The following is a 20,797-nucleotide window of genomic DNA, read 5'->3' as shown; positions in this document are numbered from 1 at the left end:
GCTGGGGAGAAAAGTAATAAGGCTGACTAGACTAGAGCCATATAGAGATATGCAGAATATGGCTTTCAGGCTGACCAATACAGTAAGTGTATGTATGACAAAGCACTATATGAACTTACCAATGTTCATCTCATCATCTGTCAGAGAATCACCAATGAAGTCGAACTGGAACACACTGAGTGTCTGGGAGAACTTCTGCACTGCCACTGAATAACCTTCATAAAACACACATTACACTTTATCGACACAATCAACATAATAACAGTAGCACTTTACATTTAGATATAAAAGGATAAAGGGTGTAATTAGGACATTATCAATTTAATTGTGATATTTATTTTGGTATTGCCAAACATGGGGCTTATATGTGATTGAACTGTTGTCATAACAGTTCAGCCATAAATAAATAAGCACAGTAGTTGGAGAACAACTAAACAGAAAATATATGTTTGAGGAAGTCATGCTGCCTGGAATAATAAGAATAAGGAGGCCCACCTACTTCCTCTTAGACAACTCTTGGTTTGGGCTAACTCAGGACTATTGTCAAAGTTAGAGACCCTAGCCCAGACAGGCAGCATGAGAACACATCAGAAAGTTTCTGGTTGCTGAATTTCACTATCAGAAATACAAATAATATACTTAAGCAATAAGGTCCGAGGGGCCAATATACCACTGCTAAGGACTGATCTTATGCACGACGCAACGCGGAGTGCTAGGACACAGCCCTTAGCCGTGGTATATTGGCCATATAATCACAAACCCCTAAGGTGGCTTATTGCTATTATAAACTGGTTACCAACGTAATTAGAGCAGTAAAAATAAATGTTGTCATACCCATGGTATACAGTCTGATATACCACGGCTTTCAGCCAATCAGGATTCAACGCTCGAACCACCCAGTTTATAAATGATCTATTTTCAGCATTCTAATGAATGAAGACAGTCATTACATTAGCATAGGTGTGTCAAATTCCTTTTACCTCAGGGGTGTGCCAATGAAGAGGCAGAAAATATCAGACAGACTAGTCCAACAATAACATAGCCCATCCTTTCAGTCAAAGGCAATTCTGTAATTAGGGTTTTCAATTTTTTATAGAAAGTCAACCTCCTCACTTCAGTGATTAAAAAATAAACTATATACTATACTAGAGGACTTGTGTTTGCACCCAGATGGGTGTTAGACTTATGATTTATATCATCAGGGGGGAACTCTTATTCCAGCCCCTTATACCTCGACAACAAAAACTCTCTTCAAGTGACTCCCAGTTATCACCAAGACAGAATAAGTGACATATCCTATACTCAGCAGCACTGCATCTCTCCTTACAATGATAGTTTCTGTTTTCGAGATAAAAAGCTTGACTTTTGTGAATTGGGCTTAAGAATGGAATCTCGGTGGGTCAAACAATGCAAATACTGTTCCAGTAAATTTGGTCCTATACCAACAAAGGCAGCGGTACTCATGGAGAACATCCAAGAGCTGACGTTTGGGATTAGCACAGTGATACTTTGGTGACACACTGAGGCTAGCATTCAGTATACCATTGGCCCAGTCTGTCAACCCATCTTCCAGTCATCCCTCAACTCTCTCTCTCTCTCTCACACACACACACGACTGGAAAACATCTCATATCATCCACATCCCGAAAAAGCCATGCCCCAAGGAACACAATGACTACCAACCAGTGACCCTGACCTTTCATTTCGGTGATTAGCAAGCTGGAGAGTCAAGAAACTGTATGAATGTAGGTCCATTATAATTTCTACAGTTTCAATTTGGTTTTAAAGTATATTTAGTTTGTGTGTGTGTCCCCCACCCCCACCTGCATCATTGCGTGGTAGAACAGTGTCATTGTACAGGCAAAAGCCAGTGTGACAAGTCTGCTGAAAACTGCCTGAAAAGATTATCAGCAACCCCACCAACAAAACTTTTCTGGACAGCTACCACACAAATATGCTGAGGATGGCAAACAAAATAGCAGAGGACTCCTCCCATACGCTAAACTCAGAGTTTGTGCTCCTGCCGTCCAGGAAGCGCTACAAACTTCCCTGATGCAAATTAACTAGGTACAAAAACGAATTTGTGCTACACCCACTGACCCTTATGAACAAATAAGGACATTAGGGGCTGACTCACTCATTGAGGAACGTGCAATAATGAAAAGTGATAAGCGAAATGTAACTGTGTAAAATAATCATGGAATCATTGTCATTGAAATTATAGGGTTGTGCAATAACATTATGCGCAATGCTCAGGGACCTTGGACAGTAAGGGGATGTGCTATATTGAGTATATGAGGGGAGGGGCACAGCTATGTAATGTGGAAGGGATGGGTAAGAATCCTTAAGCTGCACTTTATATGATCTGCAAAGGCAGCATTTTCTCCTTATATGTAGAGTAAAATATCACATGGCAGTGGTTTTGGTGGAGGAGAAAACAGGAAGGAAAAGAGACAGGACCATGGCACGGATAAGGCAGAGCACGACAGCAATGAAAAAAACGTTGTTTATGCTACAGGTTCATGTTGCTTATGCAGTTCCGTCTAACAAGGAATCACTGAGGAATGCCAATGTTCACTTACGCTTGCTTAGCATGTGGTTTGGGTTTGGTTATTGACTGTGCAAACATCAGGTCATATTTTCTTGTATGACTGAAACAAACATTTAAGCCTACCTAAATTGCTCTGTGGATTTTGACTGACTTTATGAAGCACAGTAAAAGTGTCACATGCGCAAGTCAGCATGGGATGAGTCACACATACCAGAGTTCACCAGAGTTAAGTTACACTATAGCTGTAGGTTGTCTGTCTATTAGGTCATGTTTTTTACATGTTATGTTAGTTACATAATTGATAGTCTGCAGTCACAGCCCACTGTCATCCACTAATTATTTATCAAGAAAAGTAACATGTTAGTTAGGCTGATAAACTGGTTGAAATTGTTAGCTTGTCATTCAGCTGCTAGACAAATACTGAACTTGTGTTACTGTAAAATGTTGTTAAATCAAAATTGAACAGTAATCAATACCAATACAGTCATATTAGGTCACTGTTTGGCACACAATGAATTGGCAATGTTTTTCCATTGATGATGTTATGGATCTGTTCACACATGTATTTTTACAGGAATCCATCAGGAGCTCCAACAGATTATAAACTGTCTGGTTCGAGACCCGAATGCTGATTGGCTGACAGCCGTGGTACATCAGACCATATACCACGGGTATGGCAAAAACATGTATTTTTACTGCTCGAATTACGTTGGTAACCAGTTTATCAATGCAGGCATTCCGCGTTGCGTCGTGGGTCGTATATAAGCACAGCCCTTAGCCTGGTATATTGGCCATACTACACCCTCTCGTGCTTATTGCTTCATTATCATATCAAAACAGGCTTTGTTTTTTGGAAACGATTGCTCAACTAATTTGTATGTTGGCTGTGTCTAAACAATGCAGGTTCCTCTTCTTCTACATACTACATAGAAAAACATTAAAACCCCACAAACAGTCAATATAGAAAGTAGTAAAAAGGGTGAAGAAAGAGAGAAGCTTACCCTTGATTGCATTGATTACACTGTTGCCGTCTTTGATTACATCTTTGAGAAATTTGCTTGTTCTTTCCAATTCTAATTCATAGCATTTTAGTCTTTCTCTAAAATCCGGACTGTCCTCATAGCAGTCGCTGAACTCAAGAGGAGGATGCCCCATTGTTTATTTTTGGAATGATGTACAGTAACCTAGATGTTGAAGTTAGAAATCTGAATCAGTGCAGGACATTGTTGATAACATTTCCAGATTGAGATTTGAGTAGCCCACTTCTCCAGATATGAATGCTGTCGAATCCTTGGACCCGTGGCACACAGTGACTCTTCTTTGGTTCCTTGACGCATTAATTCATTAGGTAAACAATGTTAGCTGATTCTAGTTACAATGTATTTTCGTGTCTATCTGGGTCCGTGTTGCCAAGGACCTCCTCCTTTCACACCCATAGTATAAATTTTAAAGGGACAACTACACCACATATTTTCCATATTGTCATATTTTACTTGTAGTTCTTGTCTCTTACTTCATGTCAATTTGACAAGTCAAGACAATATACTTTGATCCCCGAACCCCACTTAGCGCAGCGCCCATGCTCTTGAAAATTGCAACGCAAACCCCTCCATATTGGCATCCCATTATTTACATCAGTCACTGTTTATACTAGTATTGCATTCTAACCGGAATATATTCTTTTGAAATTTAGAAATTTCTGGAGATCATGCAAACATAAAAGTGTGTCTAGTGTCTGTACGTTTTTTCTCTCCAGCATGTAGCAAGTTATCAAGCCACGTGACATCATGGTCAAAGCATGACGTCTCATATCCGTCTGGAGAGAGAAAATGGCGGAAGTGGATGAGTTAAGTAAACCTATGGTAAGAATAAAGTACATAATGTAACTACCGGTATGCTTGTACAACATTGCATGAATTCTTTAATATCTTGTTTTTCATATTATACATGAACGTTCTATTAAGCGTTTCTGATACCAATTTTAAATACAGATAGCTAGTAAGGGAATGTCAACATGGGTGTTCAAGTTAGCTAGCTAGCTAGTTAACTGTTAGCTATTGTAGTTAAGTTAACGTTAGGTAAACGCGTCAACACAGAGAGAGCGAGAGAGACAAGCACTCCAATGAAAGTCGGTGTTCGTTTCTGAAAGGTCGCTGTCAATGCAAAAGTACTAAATGGCTTCCAAAATCTGAGGGAGAACTATAGCAACTGTAACGTTATCTGTCTAATGTTAGCTAACTGTATAACTACCGTTACGGTAAATATATTTGCGCTAACTAACAAAATGTAATAAGACTGCAGTGAATTAGCATGACAAGAATCAGTTGTTGTCATTATTGGGAAACAAGTATTTTTACGTGTAACATTATCTGTGTTTAGGGTAGCCTAGTGGTTAGAGCGTTCGGCCAGTAACCTAAAGGTTTCTGGATCGAATCCCCGAGCTGACAAGGTAGAAATCTGTCGTTCTGCCCCTGAGCAAGGCAGTTAACCCACTGTTTCCCGGGCGCCGAAGGCGTGGATGTCGATTAAGGCAGCCCCCGCACCTTAAATTCGGAAGACACATTTCATTTGAATGCATTCAGTTGTACAACCCGCTTTCCTTTTCCTTTTATTATCTCCAGTTTGCAGGTCTGTCAGATGTATCCATATCAGGAGACATCCCTGTTGAGGGGGAGATCAATGTGCCTGTTGGAACCCCCAGTCATGATGACGAACACTCCACGCTGGATGAACCTGTCAAAGACACCATAGTAAAATTTCCCTCTTCCATCTTAAATGACCCCTTTTTAATTTGGCTTACATTATGTTAAAGGCCCAGTGCAGTCAAAAAATTGATTTTCATATGTTTTATATATATTTCCACACTATGAGCGTTGGAATAATATTGGGACAATTATAATGCCCTTTTAGTGTAAAAGCTGTTTAAAAAGACTGCCTGAAATGTCTGCCTGTTTTGGTGGGATGGAGTTTGTCTGCCTGGTGATATCACCAGGTGGTAAATTACTGTAGTTAACAGACCAATAAGAAAGAGTTGTAAACCTCTGTCAATAACCGCTAGTTTTCAGTTTTCCCCTCCCCATTCAGACCCCTCCCAGACTGTCCTAGCAAAATTCTTGCTTGAGAAATTGGTATTTTTATCAAGAAGCTATTGTTTAATTTTGACCATTCCAGTTGAAATCCATCACTATGACCATGTTTCCATCCACAGTTTTTAATGCGAGTAAAGTCGTACCGTATATTTAAAAAAAAATCACTACAGATGTGATGGAAACAGGTAGATTCGGTACAATTTTTTTTTTTAAATGCCAACAGATCGTTTGTTTGTTCGACATGGTGGGATCTTTTTGTGTCTGTAAAATTAATTATGTGAGAAGTGGAGGTGGTGGAAATTCCTTTATGCGCAAATATTGATATAATAACCATCATATCGAGGTAAACTTGATATGGTGTGTGGTCCTCCCACTATGACTCGGGAAAACCATGCAGTTTATTAGGCTACAGATTAAATAAGTTATTGAGAATGTCACAGGGTGGTGAAAGTGCACAGTAATCTTGATGCTCCTTTCCAATAAATATCGAGGGTCTTATTCTGGTGACATGATGATTGATGCTTGACTACCGTTTGACAAATAAAAATATTCCTTATCCATAATGATCTCATTATGTAGACTAGCCTACCCGCACTGTATCTGTGAGCTGTTGGCAAGAGTGCACATGCCAAGACCAGAGTAGGCACATTTGCTATTTAACACAACAGTTTTTGTAAACAACTATCAGTAGAGTTTTGTCACTTTAGATTTTTCTTCGGTACATGATAACTTAAGAGTACATTTTGTGTGCACTATGTCATCGTGCACTGACTTTTATCCACAACAAGTCAGTTTGGTGGGAAAATGCACATATTTTCTTTATACAGATTTTTGAATATTCACATGACAATCTGTTGCCAATTGAATGGAAACCTAGCTAGTAATGTACTTAATTGTCACCCAGAAATTATTAAATATTGGGATAGAAACGGCTGCATTGGACCTTTAAAACCTTTTCTAAAATTCCTCTCATGTCTCATTTACAGTTACGAGATCTGAAAGCAGTGGGGAAAAAGTTTGTTCATGTGATGTATCCTAAGAAGAGTTCAGCGCTACTAAGAGACTGTGAGTACTATATACTTTGAAAGATGAATTAATCTTTTATACTAACACAATAAATTGGTACTACATCATGTGACCTAGCTGTATTTTACTTAGTGATATCTATCCAACACGTACAAGAATAACAGTATGTATATAACAAACATGATTTAAACTGACATTTGTAATAGTACCTAATAGTACCTAATAGTACAAGCTAAATGTGCCAGGTGTTTGGTCATCACTACTTAACATAGCCACAAAGTCATAATTATGGCTAAACCCCGCCTATTTCAATAATTTCTCTTTTTCAAATCTGATTTTAAATCTAACCTTAACTCCATTGCTAACCTTATGCCTAACTTTAAATTAAGACCAAAAAGCTAATTTGTTTTCATAAATGTTTACGATATAGACAATTTTGACTTTGTGGCAGTGTTAACTAGTGAAAACCCAGGTGTTCTAGTAATATTATTTTAACTTCCTCCTGTACTACCTAGACAAATGTGACAATGGTAATTGTGTTTGATGTTCTAGGAAGATTGTGTTAACTTCCTCCTCTTTTCCAGGGGACTTGTGGGGCCCCTTATTGCTCTGTGTGACACTGGCTCTGTGAGTATTCGTGTTTCAATGTACTAGCAGAATATGACTGACACTCTTTTTAAAGGGGCAATCTGCAGTTGCTGCATCCATTTTTGGACTTATGAATGAATCATATGTACCCATTTATTCTTGAAGAATATAACTTAGAAATGCCTCATGAGCTTAGATCAACTGTCATACCCCATCAGAACCCAAAATGTAAGCTTGTTTTACTCCAATGTTTGTAAACAAAGTAAATGTAAGTGAACACTATATAGCCTCAAAATATGGTTAAAACGATAATTTTGATGTAATGGATGGTCTTTGTATCCATAGCCCTGTATATGAATTTAAGAGTGGTTGCTTTTCTCCAGCCCCATCCCTTTAGCTTTTTACCAAAACGGGGGCAGGTAAAATTCTTTGTTATTGTTTCAAGTGATGATTGCTATTTAAGAATGTAAGACGACTGGAGAAGGATGCGCTATGGATTTATATTGTTTCCTTCCTGTTTTCAGGATGCTGCAGGGGGGTTCAGTTGACAGTAAGGAAGATGGAGGGCCCCAGTTTGCAGAGGTGTTTGTGATCATCTGGTTTGGATCTGTCATCATCACACTGAACTCAAAGCTGCTGGGAGGCACCATGTACGTATCCATAATTGACATCTGCCCAATTTTCTAGCCAGCTTTCAATCATTATAGTCAAATTAATCACATTTTTAAAAAAATGCTTTTGAACATGCAAGTACTGTAATATGATTAGTTCCTTAAGTGGTGAATTTTATTTATTAATTGAAAACTTAGAAATATGTGCATTTAAAAGTCCTGTTTTTCTTTCCTCTAGATCTTTTTTCCAGAGCCTGTGTGTGCTAGGCTACTGCATCATGCCTCTGACTGTGGCAATGGTTGTCTGTAGGCTGGTGCTGCTGGGTGGATCTGGGATGGTCAGCTTCATCGTCCGACTAATTGTGGTCACAGCGTCATTCAGTTGGTCCACGTTTGGTAAGTAAAGTCCTTTTCATAAGGAGACAACTATATTACACGTCTTTTTGCAGTCATATTGACTTACAGTAGGTGGAGCTGTTGCATAAAGATTAAACTTGTTCAAGTGTTCCTCACAACGTTAGTACTACATTTTAATAGATTATACAGTCTAATCTTTATTATAACCTGGGTTGTTTGAGCCCTGAATGCTAATTGGCTGAAAGCCGTGGTATATCAGACCTTATACCATGGGTTTGACAAAACATGCATTTTTACTGCTCTACGTTGTTAACCAGTTTATAATAGCAATAAGGCTCCTCAAGGCTTTGTGATATATGGCCAATATACCACGGCTAAGGGCTGTGTCCAAGCAACCCTTAGCCGTTGTATATTGGCCATAAAACACACCTCCTTATTGCTTAATCATAAAACAAGTCACTGATAACATGTAACTGAATGTATGTATATTATTTTCCCCCAGCCTCTACAGCTTTCTTAGCAGATAGCCAGCCTTCTAATCGCAAAGCTTTGGTGGTGTATCCCGTCTTCCTCTTTTACTTCGTTATTGGATGGATGATTCTCACGTTCTCACCGTCTGCGTAACAGTGGACTTGTCTCTAAACTGAACTTAACACAATCCTTTTGGAATAGAAGGATACAAATCAACACCATGTAATTTGTGCAAGACGAGGACCATGATGTGTTGGGGGTACTCTTGGTGTAAAACGTTGTGCATTTTCCTTTGGTGCCACAAGGAAAATAGTGAGATTTGACCAAAGTGCACAGTGCTTTGCGCCTCTCTTTTTTTGTTTCCATTATTGTTAAGCTCAGCTAAGAAATACATTGGAGTACAATGCATACAAAAGAGTCAGTGATGCTTTTCTGATATCCTTACAGGGACTATCTGCTTGATTAAACAGGCTCTCTGTGTCTCACATGAAGAGATGACTTCTTACTAGTACACTAGCAGGAGTAAAGGGGACCATAAGATCTATATTCTATGTGACATGGTCCATTTACCTATATCACTGACTAAAATGTGATGCCAGTGTGTATGTATACTGTACACTGCCTTACTACAGCCTGCTGCATAAGCCCCATTTTCAACATTTCTTAGGTTTCTGTTTTATTTAGATTATTTACAAGAGTATTCTCATTTAGAAATTAAGATTTAATTATCCAAGGATAGTAAGTGGCAGTGTTGCTCAATTTTCATATGAGCAACAATTAAAATTATGTACAGTAGGTGGCTGTAGTTAACATTTTCTGGGGAAAGTTGTGTTATTATATATTTATAAATGCCCTGTTCTCTCTCAGTAATTCAATATAATCCTATTAAAACAGAAATGTGAAAATAAACTATAATTCTCCAAAATCTAAATAATTTGTATTTGGTTCTATAATTGTTTTTATTTAAAAATTTTGGGTTCTGTAATATGGTGCAAAATCAGTTTTTCTGTTCAGATGCCAGTCAAGATCTCTGTGTAGCATGAATCACAAGGTGAATGTAAGAGTATGTTGGTGGGCTGCCACTACGTTGAGACATTAACACACCTTAAGTACAGTCATCAAATGTATTGTACATGGGGGTAATCGCTCTGCCATTTACCACTTACAATTGGCCATTGGTCCTTGTGGTTAGCTGTTACGTAAAATACCTATCCAGGTGTGCTAAGATCGGGCATGTGTCAGGAAAGCCTGGGCAGAGGAACAGGCCCATTTAAAGGCGAGTTTAGACTCATAACTACTCAATATTACTTGTAGATCAGTCAGTCACCATTTGCCCATGATGCATCACGGTTTTAATGCTCTCGAACACGGCCACTGATCACATCTGGTGTGCATCGTGAATTTTAAACATCTATGAACAGGCAAAGGTTAGTAAGCAAAAGTAAGTTTATGTTGAACAACTGACAAGAGGCATCACGCAGAGGGATTCCTGGCTTGAAGATATTGGGCTTTAGTGGTAAGTTTTAGTGGTAAGCCGGAAGTAGTTTACAAGTAAAGCCGGAAGAGGCACATATGCATCTGCTGTCGGACAACTTCTGCTGTTTCTAGGAAACGCGTCAGTGGCAGACATGGCATTCGCCTTTGTTATTGCCGATGAGGTGGATGGTATTGAAATTCCACTTCTACACAAAGCTGAACATGATCAGCATGGTCCAAGGAATGAATATCCTGATAAAGAAATTAGACACCAGCCCAAGCTCTAACATTCACAATACTTGTTTTGTATCTGTGATGGTTTTCTCAAAATATAACCAGGAATTTAGTGCATAGGCTACTAGAATTCTTTGTCATTATTTTATGCCCTTGTACCTTCCTCATTATTTGTGATTGTGCAACATGGAATTGTAACAGATGTGATTAAATATGGTCCACAAAGATTCTTACTGTATGGTAATTATTGCATGTTAGCATCAATACAGCCTGCAGTGTATTTATTTAATTCTCAACCTTTAGTAAGTATTTAAAGAACACAGTTGTATTTAATCACATGAAGGACAAAACACACTGTCGAGAAAAGGATTAGACTACATGTACATCACTTCACATAAGTTAATGGGTAGACAATATGAAAAGCAGTCAAATGCACTTGGTATTGACCCCACGACTGGTGTCTGGGTAGTTTCTCATTAAGGGACGGTTTCCTGGACACAGATTAAGCCTCTAAAATTGCCTGTGTAGACATCCCCTACAATAACCCATATATATCCTACAATATGTATTTAAATATGTTTGGTGACATTATTACAGACAAGACAAATTGTAGGCTATAACGTAGCACATTACATTACAGTAACATTGAGATAGCTATATTGTTGCAAGTAGGATATTTAATGTATTAATGTGGATCACATGAAGGCCTATGTGATTAGATTGTAAGTATGTAGAGCCTGTAGTGCCCTTTGCTTCCAAAAATCCCAGAAGGTTGTCTCCCACAATGCTTTGTTTCTGACTTCAAGTTGCTGTTGTTGAGGAGCAAATTTCCAGTCGACTGCAGTAGAAAGTTCATGACCTTTGATCACATGGTTTTGTAAAGGTCATACCAAAGACATGCGGTCGACATGTAGTGTTTCTGATTTTGAACTGTTCAAATATAGGGATTTGGAAGAATAAAAGTCCTTGCCTTGGTATGCGTTTTTTCATGTCACTAATAATATAACTCCAATGTATGCAATAAGAACTGAGGACTACAACAGCAGCAGTTTAGCTAAAAAGCATTTTTGCATATAATACAGGTAGTTAAATAACCTCTGTGAAACTTCTTACAGCAAACAGCATTTTCCACCACCATCAACAAAACACCAAATGATGGAAATTATCATGTAATAGTGGTATCGCATCCCTCCAATTGAGTTCCAGACACTTGTAGAATCTATGCCAAGGTGCAGTGAAGAAACTTTATGTTGGTGTTTCCTTTATTTGTCAGTTACCTGTAGCTTGTCTGCAAAAACAATCTTAAGCAATGCAAATGTTTCTGCCTGCATCATGAAGTTTGTACTTATATAAGACTGTAACTACACCTAAAATAAGTGAAGGGAAGAAAATGCATGTTCCCTTTTCTGTCAAATTAGTAGTTTTCCGGAAGCTACTTAGGCTACACGGTGCTGAGTTACACTGACTAATCACAGTATTGTACATTTTCATCCACTTGTATTTTGGTAATAAAGTGTGAGATATCCCTCAAGGAGTATTTTCTAAAGTTATCTCAATGACATATTGCATTCAGTGTAGTCTACAGAACATGTTTCAGTTAGATGGGTTTTTCTCTCCACAGTTACTGAAGTTCCCACAAATACCTGAGCCATCCTCTGTTATCTGACACTCATCTAAAGTCCTTGATGGGACTGAATACCATCACCAACAGAACAAAGACAACATAGATCCCACTAAAGTATTTTAATTAAAGTTATTTCCCATCACCATCTCACCACCATTATATAAGTCCACTAAAGCTTTAGAGGGATCTTTGTAAAATTAACTATACTGGCCCAGGAAGCGATAGTTGGATATTCTTGTAGAGGAGAAAAAAGCAGGTAAGATTGCCACTTCCCCTGAATCGAGAATTCAGGCTTAACTGCCTGCCTAGCAGACACTTTTTCTATAGTATCTGTCTATCAAATCACCCACTATGAATCATCATAACAACCTCAACAGTGTTCTAGAAATGTCACTCAAGCAGCACTGTCCTTTTGTTGAGTGGACATGTACATTTAGGCGTAAAGAGAGGTATGTTCAATTACCAATGGGCTTCTCTTATAGCAGACAACACATATACACATTGTATCATTTGTGTAATGGAAACAAAGACATGTAATGAATGCACATATTATAGAACATCTCCAAAAGGCACTGTGATGAATTTCAAGAGCACCTGAGAAATTCTAAGTATGACTGGCATGTAATCCCTACCAGGTCAAGTGTTTTCTGATGAATGACCATGAATATATTGACGATGAATATATCCCCACAATATAGAACAAATCCATTATTGTCATTGTTGACAGTTCATTATTTATTCTGCATTATGCTTGTCAGTCTGCAAGGTGATAGCTTCTCTTTGCGTTCATGATAATGCCACAAACAATAAACTTGTGTTATGTATTCTGTATGTAGTCAAGAGCGAAAACCATCTGATTGAAGGACATTACCAGCCAATTCAAATTCAATCAAATGTATTTTATAAAGCCTGTACATCAGCAGTTCAAGGATTCCATGCGGACTCTATTAAATTGGAACCAAGTTTATGTTATTGTTGTGGATGGAAACACCATATTAGGCAGTCTTTTGAGCTTTGTTGACTTAATATATTGGAAATCTTAAAATACAAAATATTCAGATCTTGTTACTTATCAGCCTGAGACACGTTGATCGGCATGCTTGTCTCCTCATGACAGGCCTTCATGACAATGTTAATTAAAATATGTTGTGTGCTATCCTGGAAAGTAGAAAGCACAGTATTGTTTATGACATGAGGAATAGAAATATAACAATATTCAGTTGTGCCAGCACAGAAGAAAAAAAAGTATGAAATGTATGCATTCACTACTGTAAGTCGCTCTGGATAAGAGCGTCTGCTAAATGACTAAAATGTAAATGTAATGTCAATCATCCCACAGTGTGTGGGTATAGCATGTTTTCAGAGGACATTCCTTGGTCAGCACACATTGGGACCATTGTGCATTCTACGTCAGTCAAGAGATGCTTATGTGTTCACCATCATTGAATTTAGTAAGTTTAGCCTTTTCCATTACTGGGGGCTGGGAGGATTATGGTCTTAAATTGCTTAGAACTGTCATGTAATCCCTTCAATATTTCCGATACACTGTGCTTCCCTTCTTGACCTACAGAGAGAGAGAGAGAGAGAGAGAGACATTATACTGTATGATGTTTTTTTGAGGGGCCCTTTTTTCCAGAGCCACTGTCCAGTGATTCAGTCCATTGGTATGCACCAACCATCATTTGGAACAGTGCTACTGCTGTGATTTACTGTCCCAAGCCCTGCCCACTTCCCTCAGCCTGCCTCTTGATATTCTGTCTCCCAGCTACAGCTCTAGAGCTGGCTGTGGTGGACACTGAACAGCCATGCAAGACCCAGCACATATGGCCCCCCTTTAACCCCGCATCCAGGACCTGTGGCCTTTCATAAGACACCTGAACATGGCCTTGTTCAGTTGTTTGTGCTCATTGTTTGGAAGGGCAAAAGTAAGATTTTTTTTTTTTTTTTTTTATGTAAACAATGTTTTGGAATATTGTTTGAAATACATGTACCGGTAAGGACAAGAATGAATGTGATAGAGAGCATCTGTTTTTAAATATACATTTAAGTGTTTATGATACTCCAACTGTGTTTTGTATTTAATGGATTCCTCTGCTCTTTAAGAAGTCATTGAAACATCACTTATTTGAAACATTAGGCAAGAGAATGGTTGTGGACAGGCAAAAAGGTCAAAACCATATCAGAGTCCAGGAGGTACAGAGTGGCAGAGAGGCTCGTGGTCAAGGCAGGCAGAATGGTCAGGCAGGCGGGTACAGAGTCCAGAAACAGGCAAGGGTCAAAACCAGGAGGACTAGAAAAAGGAGAACAGCAAAAAGGAGTATGGGAAAACCACACTGGTTGACTTGACTAAACATACAAGACCAACTGGCACAGAGAGACAGGAAACACAGGGATAAATACACTGGGGAAAATAAGCGACACCTGGAGGGGGTGGAGACAATCACCGGAACAGGTGAAACAGATCAGGGCGTGACAAGTGGTTCCTTTTGTTGAGTATAGATGTCACAGTCCAGTACCTTTCTCAAGTCTTACTTAATTTGTCTAATTTTACTTCAAGAATGTTGGCCCTATGACTAACATAACAAAGTTGTAACCTAAATAATGTTTTCTAGCAATGTATTCCTTTACAAAAAAAGATTGCAGTTTTGAAACTGCAGTAAAAGTGCAGTAATTGCAGTCGACTGTGGTATTTTGGACACAGTAATGGCAGAATAACTGCAGTGTAATGCAAAATTACTACAGTAAAAAAAAAAAACGGTTATTTTGGATGCAGTATCTGCAGCATACTGCACTTGTACTACATTCCGACTGCAATCTTTTTTCGTAAGGGTTTACACCACATTTCAAATGTCATATCATATGTTTGAAAATAAATAAGTAGTTACTGCATTTGATGCTGCAAAACATTACATCTTAACCCAAGTATGGAAAATTAGATGCACTATTTTCTTTCTTTCAGGTGATGTCCTCATCATGGGGCTACAAGAATGGAGGTAAAGATAAGAGACTGACTATCATTCAGATGAAATTGATTTAGGATCTGAGCATTGGGAGCAAAATATGTGCATCTCTTTTGTTGTTGTTGGCCATGTTGTCTAATAGGTTAGACCACACTATCTAGACGTGTATTACCATCAGCTGGTCTTCTGGAAGAAAAACATAGGTATCAATTGCAGGTAGTAGCACTACATATGGTCTCAGAGGAGCATTTCATTTGCACAGTAGTGTGCCCGAGAAAGAGGGGTTGCCACTTGATTTAGAAAGTGCCAGTGACGTGGAGTATAGAAGTATTTCAGAAGATCAATTGTTGTTCATCTTCAAAGTAAACCTACATTGCTGTTTTAAATCCGCTAGGCATCAGGATTTGCAGGACAATTATAGCCAAAAACTTCATATCCCACACTACACCAGAGAGTGGATGTAGGCTACGCATCGTGTGCCATGCCCTTCTTGGAAGGTGTGGGCCTTCATATGTACCTCAGCGGTGTAGGGACAAATTTAAATGTTCAGAGGGAGCGCTTTCGCAGCGGAAAAGAAAGATTGATGAATTTGATTTATCTTCGTTGAATACAGGACATAACTACAAATGACTTCACGGACTATGCCTACATCTCAAAAAGGGCCAAGGTCAAGATGTTTCAAAGTCAAAATAAAGTTGTCATGGACAATGGTTTCTGCTGAGAGTGTATAGTGAAGTTCCCCAACTTTTCCAACTCAAGACTACATGAATAAAGCGAATGCTTTATTGCGAAGGAATTAAGGAACACCTGCATGTTGCAGGTAAATCATAAAATAGGCTATGCCTAAATCTATAATATAATTAGGTTAATCTAGTATTAAAATAGACTACCACTGCAAACTGTGCTGTTTGTTATCCTTATTTAATATACACTATTTAATATATTTAAGCAATAACGCAGGATGGGGTGTGGTATATGGCCAATATATCACGGCTAAGGGCTGTTCTTAGGCACGACGCATCGTGCCCTTAACCGTGGTATATTGGCAATATACCACAAACCCCTTATTGGTATTATAAACTGGTTATCAACCTAATTAGAGCAGTAAAAATACATGTTTTGTCATACCTGTGGTATACAGTCTGATATACCACGGCTGTCAGCCAATCAGCATTCAGGGCTCTAACCACCCACTTTATAAAAATCTATATATAATAGACTCGAAATGTAATCTTTGAAAGGCCACTATGTGGATGATACTGGATGATATTATTTATGTAGCCAATATGTGGGTCATATAGACTCACTGATTTCTGACTTTAGTCTTAAAATGTAGGCTATCAATTGTGTGTTGTTTCAGTATCCTAGATATACTGAAATATGTGTAGAAAAAACATATTATGACTTTTTTTTACTGCCAAGCTCCACTCAACAAGTGGTTGCAAAGCCTGATCCAACCTATTCATTTTAGTTTACTTTAGTTCCTGCGAAGGGATTGTACACCACAGTGTAACCTACAACAGAGGGCTGTTGAAGACAGAGTTATAAACTATATTAAAATATGTTAACATAGTGAAATTGCCTATTAGGCTTCGGATTGAGAGCTTTAAGTTTCTTGGTGACCACATCACCAACAAACCATCATGGCCCAAACACACCAAGACAGCTGTGAAGAGGGCACGACAACGCCAATTCCCACTCAGGAGGAAAAGATTTGGCATGGGTCCTCAGATACTCAAAAAGTTATACAGCTGCACCATCGAGAGCATCCTGACTGGTTGCATTACCGCCTGGTATGGCAACTGCTCGGCCTCCGACCGCAAGGCACTACAGAGGGTAGTGCGTATGGCCCAGTACATCACTGGAGCCAAGATTCCTGCCATCCAGGATCTCTATACCAGGCGGTGTCAGAGGAAGGCCATAAAAATTGCTAAAGACTCCAGCCACCCTAGTCATAAACTGTTCTCTCTGCTACCACACGGCAAGCAGTACCGGAGCGCCAAGTCTTTGTCCAAAAGGCTTCTTAACAGCTTCTACACACAAGCCATATAACTGCTGAACAGCTAATCAAATGGCATTGTCCCCACACCTATTTTTACGCTGCTGCTACTCCCTGTTCATTATCCATGCATAGTCACTTTAACTCGACCTACAGTAAATGTACAGTTGAAGTCGGAAGTTTACATACACCTTAGTCAAATACATTTTAACTCAGTTTTTCACAATTCCTGACATTTAATCCTAGTAAAAATTCCCTGTCTTAGGTCAGTTAGGATCACCAATTTATTTTAAGAATGTGAAATGTCAGAATAATAGTAGAGAGAATTATTTATTTCAGCTTTTATTTCTTTCATCACATTCCCAGTAGGTAAGACGTTTACATACACTCAATTAGTATTTGGTAGCATTGCCTTTAACCTGTCTGGGCTAGGGGGCAGTATTTTCATGGCCAGATAAAAAACGTACCTGATTTAAACTGATTACTACTCTTGCCCAGAAACGAGAATCTGCATATTATTAGTAGATTTGGATAGAAATCACTCTGTAGTTTCCAAAAACTGTTTGAATGGTGTCTGTGAGTTTAACAGAACTCATATGGCAGGCAAAAACCTGAGAAAATTCCAAGCAGGAAGTGGCCTGTCTGAGAATTTGTAGTTCTTCTTTTGATTCTCTATCGAAACTACAGTATCTATGGGGTTACGTAGCACTTTCTAAGGCTTCCATTGGCTCTCTAAAGCCTTCAGAAAGCGGATTCAGGCGTCTCCTGTTCCTGGGCAGAGTATAGTAGCTCAGTTTCTCAGTGGTCTGCCTGGTGACAAAGAGATTGGATATGCACGTTCACGCGACCACGCTGTTTTTTCTTTTCCTCTTTGAATGAATACACTATTGTCCGGTTGGAATATTATCGATATTTTACAAGAAAAATACCATAAAAATTGATTTTAAACAGCGTTTGACATGCTTCTAAGTACGGTAATGGAACATTTGGATTTTTTTTGTCTCGAAATGCGCTTGCGCATTACCCTTTGGATAGTGACCTGAACGTACGAACAAAACGGAGGTATTTGGACATAACTATGGATTATTTGGAAGAAAAACAACATTTATTGTGGAAGTAGCAGCCCTGGGAGTGCATTCTGACGAAGATCAGCAAAGGTAATACAATCTTTCTAATACTAATTCTGAGTTTAGTGTGCTCCGAACTTGGCGGGTGTCAAAATAGCTAGCCGTGATGGCTGAGCTATGTACTCAGAATATTGCAAAATGTGCTTTCGCTGAAAAGCTATTTTAAAATCTGATATAGCGATTGCATAAAGGAGTTCTGTATCTATAATTCTTAAAATAATTGTTATGTATTTTGTCAACGTTTATGATGAGTAATTTAGTAAATTCACCGGAAGTTTTCGGTGGGAATACATTTTCTGAACATCACACGCCAATGTAAAAAGCCGTTTTTTTATATAAATATGAACTTGATTGAACAAAACATGCATGTATTGTATAACATAATGTCCTAGGAGTGTCATCTGATGAAGATCATCAAAGGTTAGTGCTTCATTTAGCTGTGTTTTGGGTTTTTGTGACATATATGCTTGCTTGGAAAATAGCTGGGTATTGTTGTTCCTGATTGGGAGTCATATATTAGGAGTGTGTTTTTCACCTGGGGTTTGTGGGTTGTTGTTTTAGCACTGCTTTATGTTAGCCTGCTAACTGTTCCTGTCGGTCTATTGTTTCTTTGTTTTTTGTGTTTATTTTATTCTAATTAAATAGAAAGATGAGCATTCACATCCCGTCTGCGTTTTGGTCATCCATTCACCACGACAGCCGTTACAGAACAACCCACCAAACAAAGACCAAGCAGCGGAGAAAGGAGCAGCAGACGGAATACATGGACTATAGTGAGAGATGGACTTGGGAGGAGATTCTGGACGGGGCAGGACCTTGGCACCAGGCTGGGGAATACCGTCGCCCAAGGGAAGAGATAGAGGAGGCCAAGGTGGAGAGGTGTCGATATGAGGCTATGTACGCGCTGGCGAGGAAGCCGGAGAGGCACCCCCAATAATTATTTTGGGGGGGCACACGGGTAGTTTGGCTAGGCCAAGGAAGAGCCATAAGCCAGCTACCCATGATTATATGGAGGAGCGTATGGAGTGGAGGGCGCCGTGTTTTTCTGAGGTGCGCACAATCTCGCCCATATGCACGCACAGTTCGGTGCGAGCTATTCCAGCCCCTCGCAGATGCCGTGCTAGAGTGGGCATTCAGCCTGGTAGGAGGATGCCTGCGCAGCGCGTCTGGTCGCCGGTACGCCTCCTAGGACCAGGATACCCTACGCCCGCTCTACGCACGGTAACCATCAAGCCCCTGCACAGCCCAGTTCGCCCTGTACTAGCACCCCGCTCATACAGGGCTGCTAGTTCCACCCAGCCAGGACGGGTTGTGCAGGAGGTGCGAGCAAGACCACCTGTGCACCTCCATGGCCCAGTCTGTCCGGTTTCCGCCTCTCGTGCTGACCCAGAAGTGAGTACCTCCAGTCTGGCACGACCACTACCAGCACCACGGATCAAGCTTCCCATGAGTCAGCCTAGTCCTATTCAGCCTGTTCCCGCTCCTCGCACTAGCCCTGAGGTGCGTGTCTCCAGGCTGGCACGTCCAGTACCAGCCCCACGCATCAGGCTTCTAGTGCGTCAGCCCAGCCTCACCAGTCTGGAGCCGCCAGAGCCGCCCTCCAGTCTGGAGCCGCCAGAGCCACCCGCCAGTCTGGAGCTGCCAGGGTCATCAGCCAGGCGAGCGCAGCAAGAGTCGCCCGCCAGCCGGGCGCAGCCAGGGTCGCCCGCCAGTCCTCCGACATGGCCAGGGGCGCCACCTAAGTGGGCGACGCCGAGGGTGGAGCGGGGTCCACGTCCCGCACCTGAGCCGCCTCCAATATAGGTGATTGGGGAGGGGGGTGTAGCACAGGTGCCGTCGTTGACGGCAGCCACCCTCCCTTCCCTCCCCTTTTTGTTTAGGGGGTATTTCTATTTATTTTTTGTAGTATTGGGGGATTTTTTTTCTTTTTTTCTTTTAAATTGCATTCCGGGGTCTGCACCTTTAGGGGGGGGGTGGTACTGTCACGTCCTGACCAGCAGAGGGAGTAGTTGTTTAGTATTTGGTCAGGAAGTGGCAGAAGTTGTGTGTTGTATGTAGTTTCTAGTTGTTCTGTTTCTGTGTTAGTCTTGTGACTCCTGATCAGGAACAGCTGGGTATTGTTGTTCCTGATTGGGAGTCATATATTAGGAGTGTGTTTTTCACCTGGGGTTTGTGGGTTGTTGTTTTAGCACTGCTTTATGTTAGCCTGCTAACTGTTCCTGTCGGTCTATTGTTTCTTTGTTTTTTGTGTTCATTTTATTCTAATTAAATAGAAAGATGAGCATTCACATCCCGTCTGCGTTTTGGTCATCCATTCACCACGACAGCCGTTACAAACACTCCTGCTGTTTTTCGCCCAGAGACAGGAGAGCTCTCATTCCACTTTCTGGCGCCTTCTTAGAGCCAATGGAAGCCTTAGAAAATGTCACGTTACAGCAGAGATGCTGTATTTTTGATAGAGATGCCCTAGAAGGACAACAAATTGTCAGACAGGGCACTTCCTGCATGGAATCTTCTCAGGTTTTGGCCTGCCATCTGAGAAACTACAGAGTGTTTTCTATCCAAATCTACTAATTATATGCATATTCTCGTTTCTGGGTAAGAGTAGTAACCAGTTTAAATCGGGTACGTTTTTTATCCGGCCGTGAAAATACTGCCCCCTAGCCCCAACAGGTTAAGAGTAT

The 20,797-nt window shown here is 40.1% G+C and overlaps 2 protein-coding genes across 2 annotated transcripts in view; one reads left to right on the top strand and one right to left on the bottom strand.

The window, feature by feature from the left end:
- LOC106603309 (oligophrenin-1) overlaps positions 1-4,043 on the bottom strand; it is a 41,418-nt gene extending 37,375 nt beyond the window's left edge. The window contains exons 1-2 of the mRNA XM_014196824.3: positions 3,553-4,043; positions 120-215 (exon numbers count right to left, since the gene is read on the bottom strand). Of these exons, the coding sequence (XP_014052299.1) occupies positions 120-215; positions 3,553-3,706 (250 nt within the window). The 5' untranslated portion in view covers positions 3,707-4,043. The remainder of the gene's footprint in view (positions 1-119; positions 216-3,552) is intronic.
- Positions 4,044-4,289: 246 nt separating this feature from the next.
- Positions 4,290-10,630, top strand: LOC106603310 (protein YIPF6). Its single transcript, XM_014196826.3, has 7 exons — positions 4,290-4,413; positions 5,173-5,301; positions 6,627-6,705; positions 7,251-7,293; positions 7,779-7,904; positions 8,104-8,261; positions 8,725-10,630. The coding sequence occupies exons 1-7, from the start codon at positions 4,381-4,383 to the stop codon at positions 8,844-8,846; spliced, it is 690 nt and encodes a 229-aa protein (XP_014052301.1). The 5' UTR covers positions 4,290-4,380; the 3' UTR covers positions 8,847-10,630.
- Positions 10,631-20,797: the final 10,167 nt, after the last annotated feature.

The sequence above is a fragment of the Salmo salar genome, chromosome 04 (genome assembly GCF_965601325.2).
Source record: "Salmo salar chromosome 04, fSalSal1, whole genome shotgun sequence".
NCBI classification, from domain to species: Eukaryota; Metazoa; Chordata; class Actinopteri; order Salmoniformes; family Salmonidae; genus Salmo; species Salmo salar.
This window is presented reverse-complemented; position numbering and strand designations above follow the sequence as displayed.

Excerpts from the sequence above, each read along its gene's own strand:
- LOC106603310 (XM_014196826.3), top strand. The coding sequence starts at position 4,381 with ATGGCGGAAGTGGATGAGTTAAGTAAACCTATG. Across the intron at positions 7,905-8,103 it reads AAGCTGCTGGGAGGCACCAT|ATCTTTTTTCCAGAGCCTGT; the intron begins GTACGTATCCAT and ends TCTTTCCTCTAG. Across the intron at positions 8,262-8,724 it reads ATTCAGTTGGTCCACGTTTG|CCTCTACAGCTTTCTTAGCA; the intron begins GTAAGTAAAGTC and ends ATTTTCCCCCAG.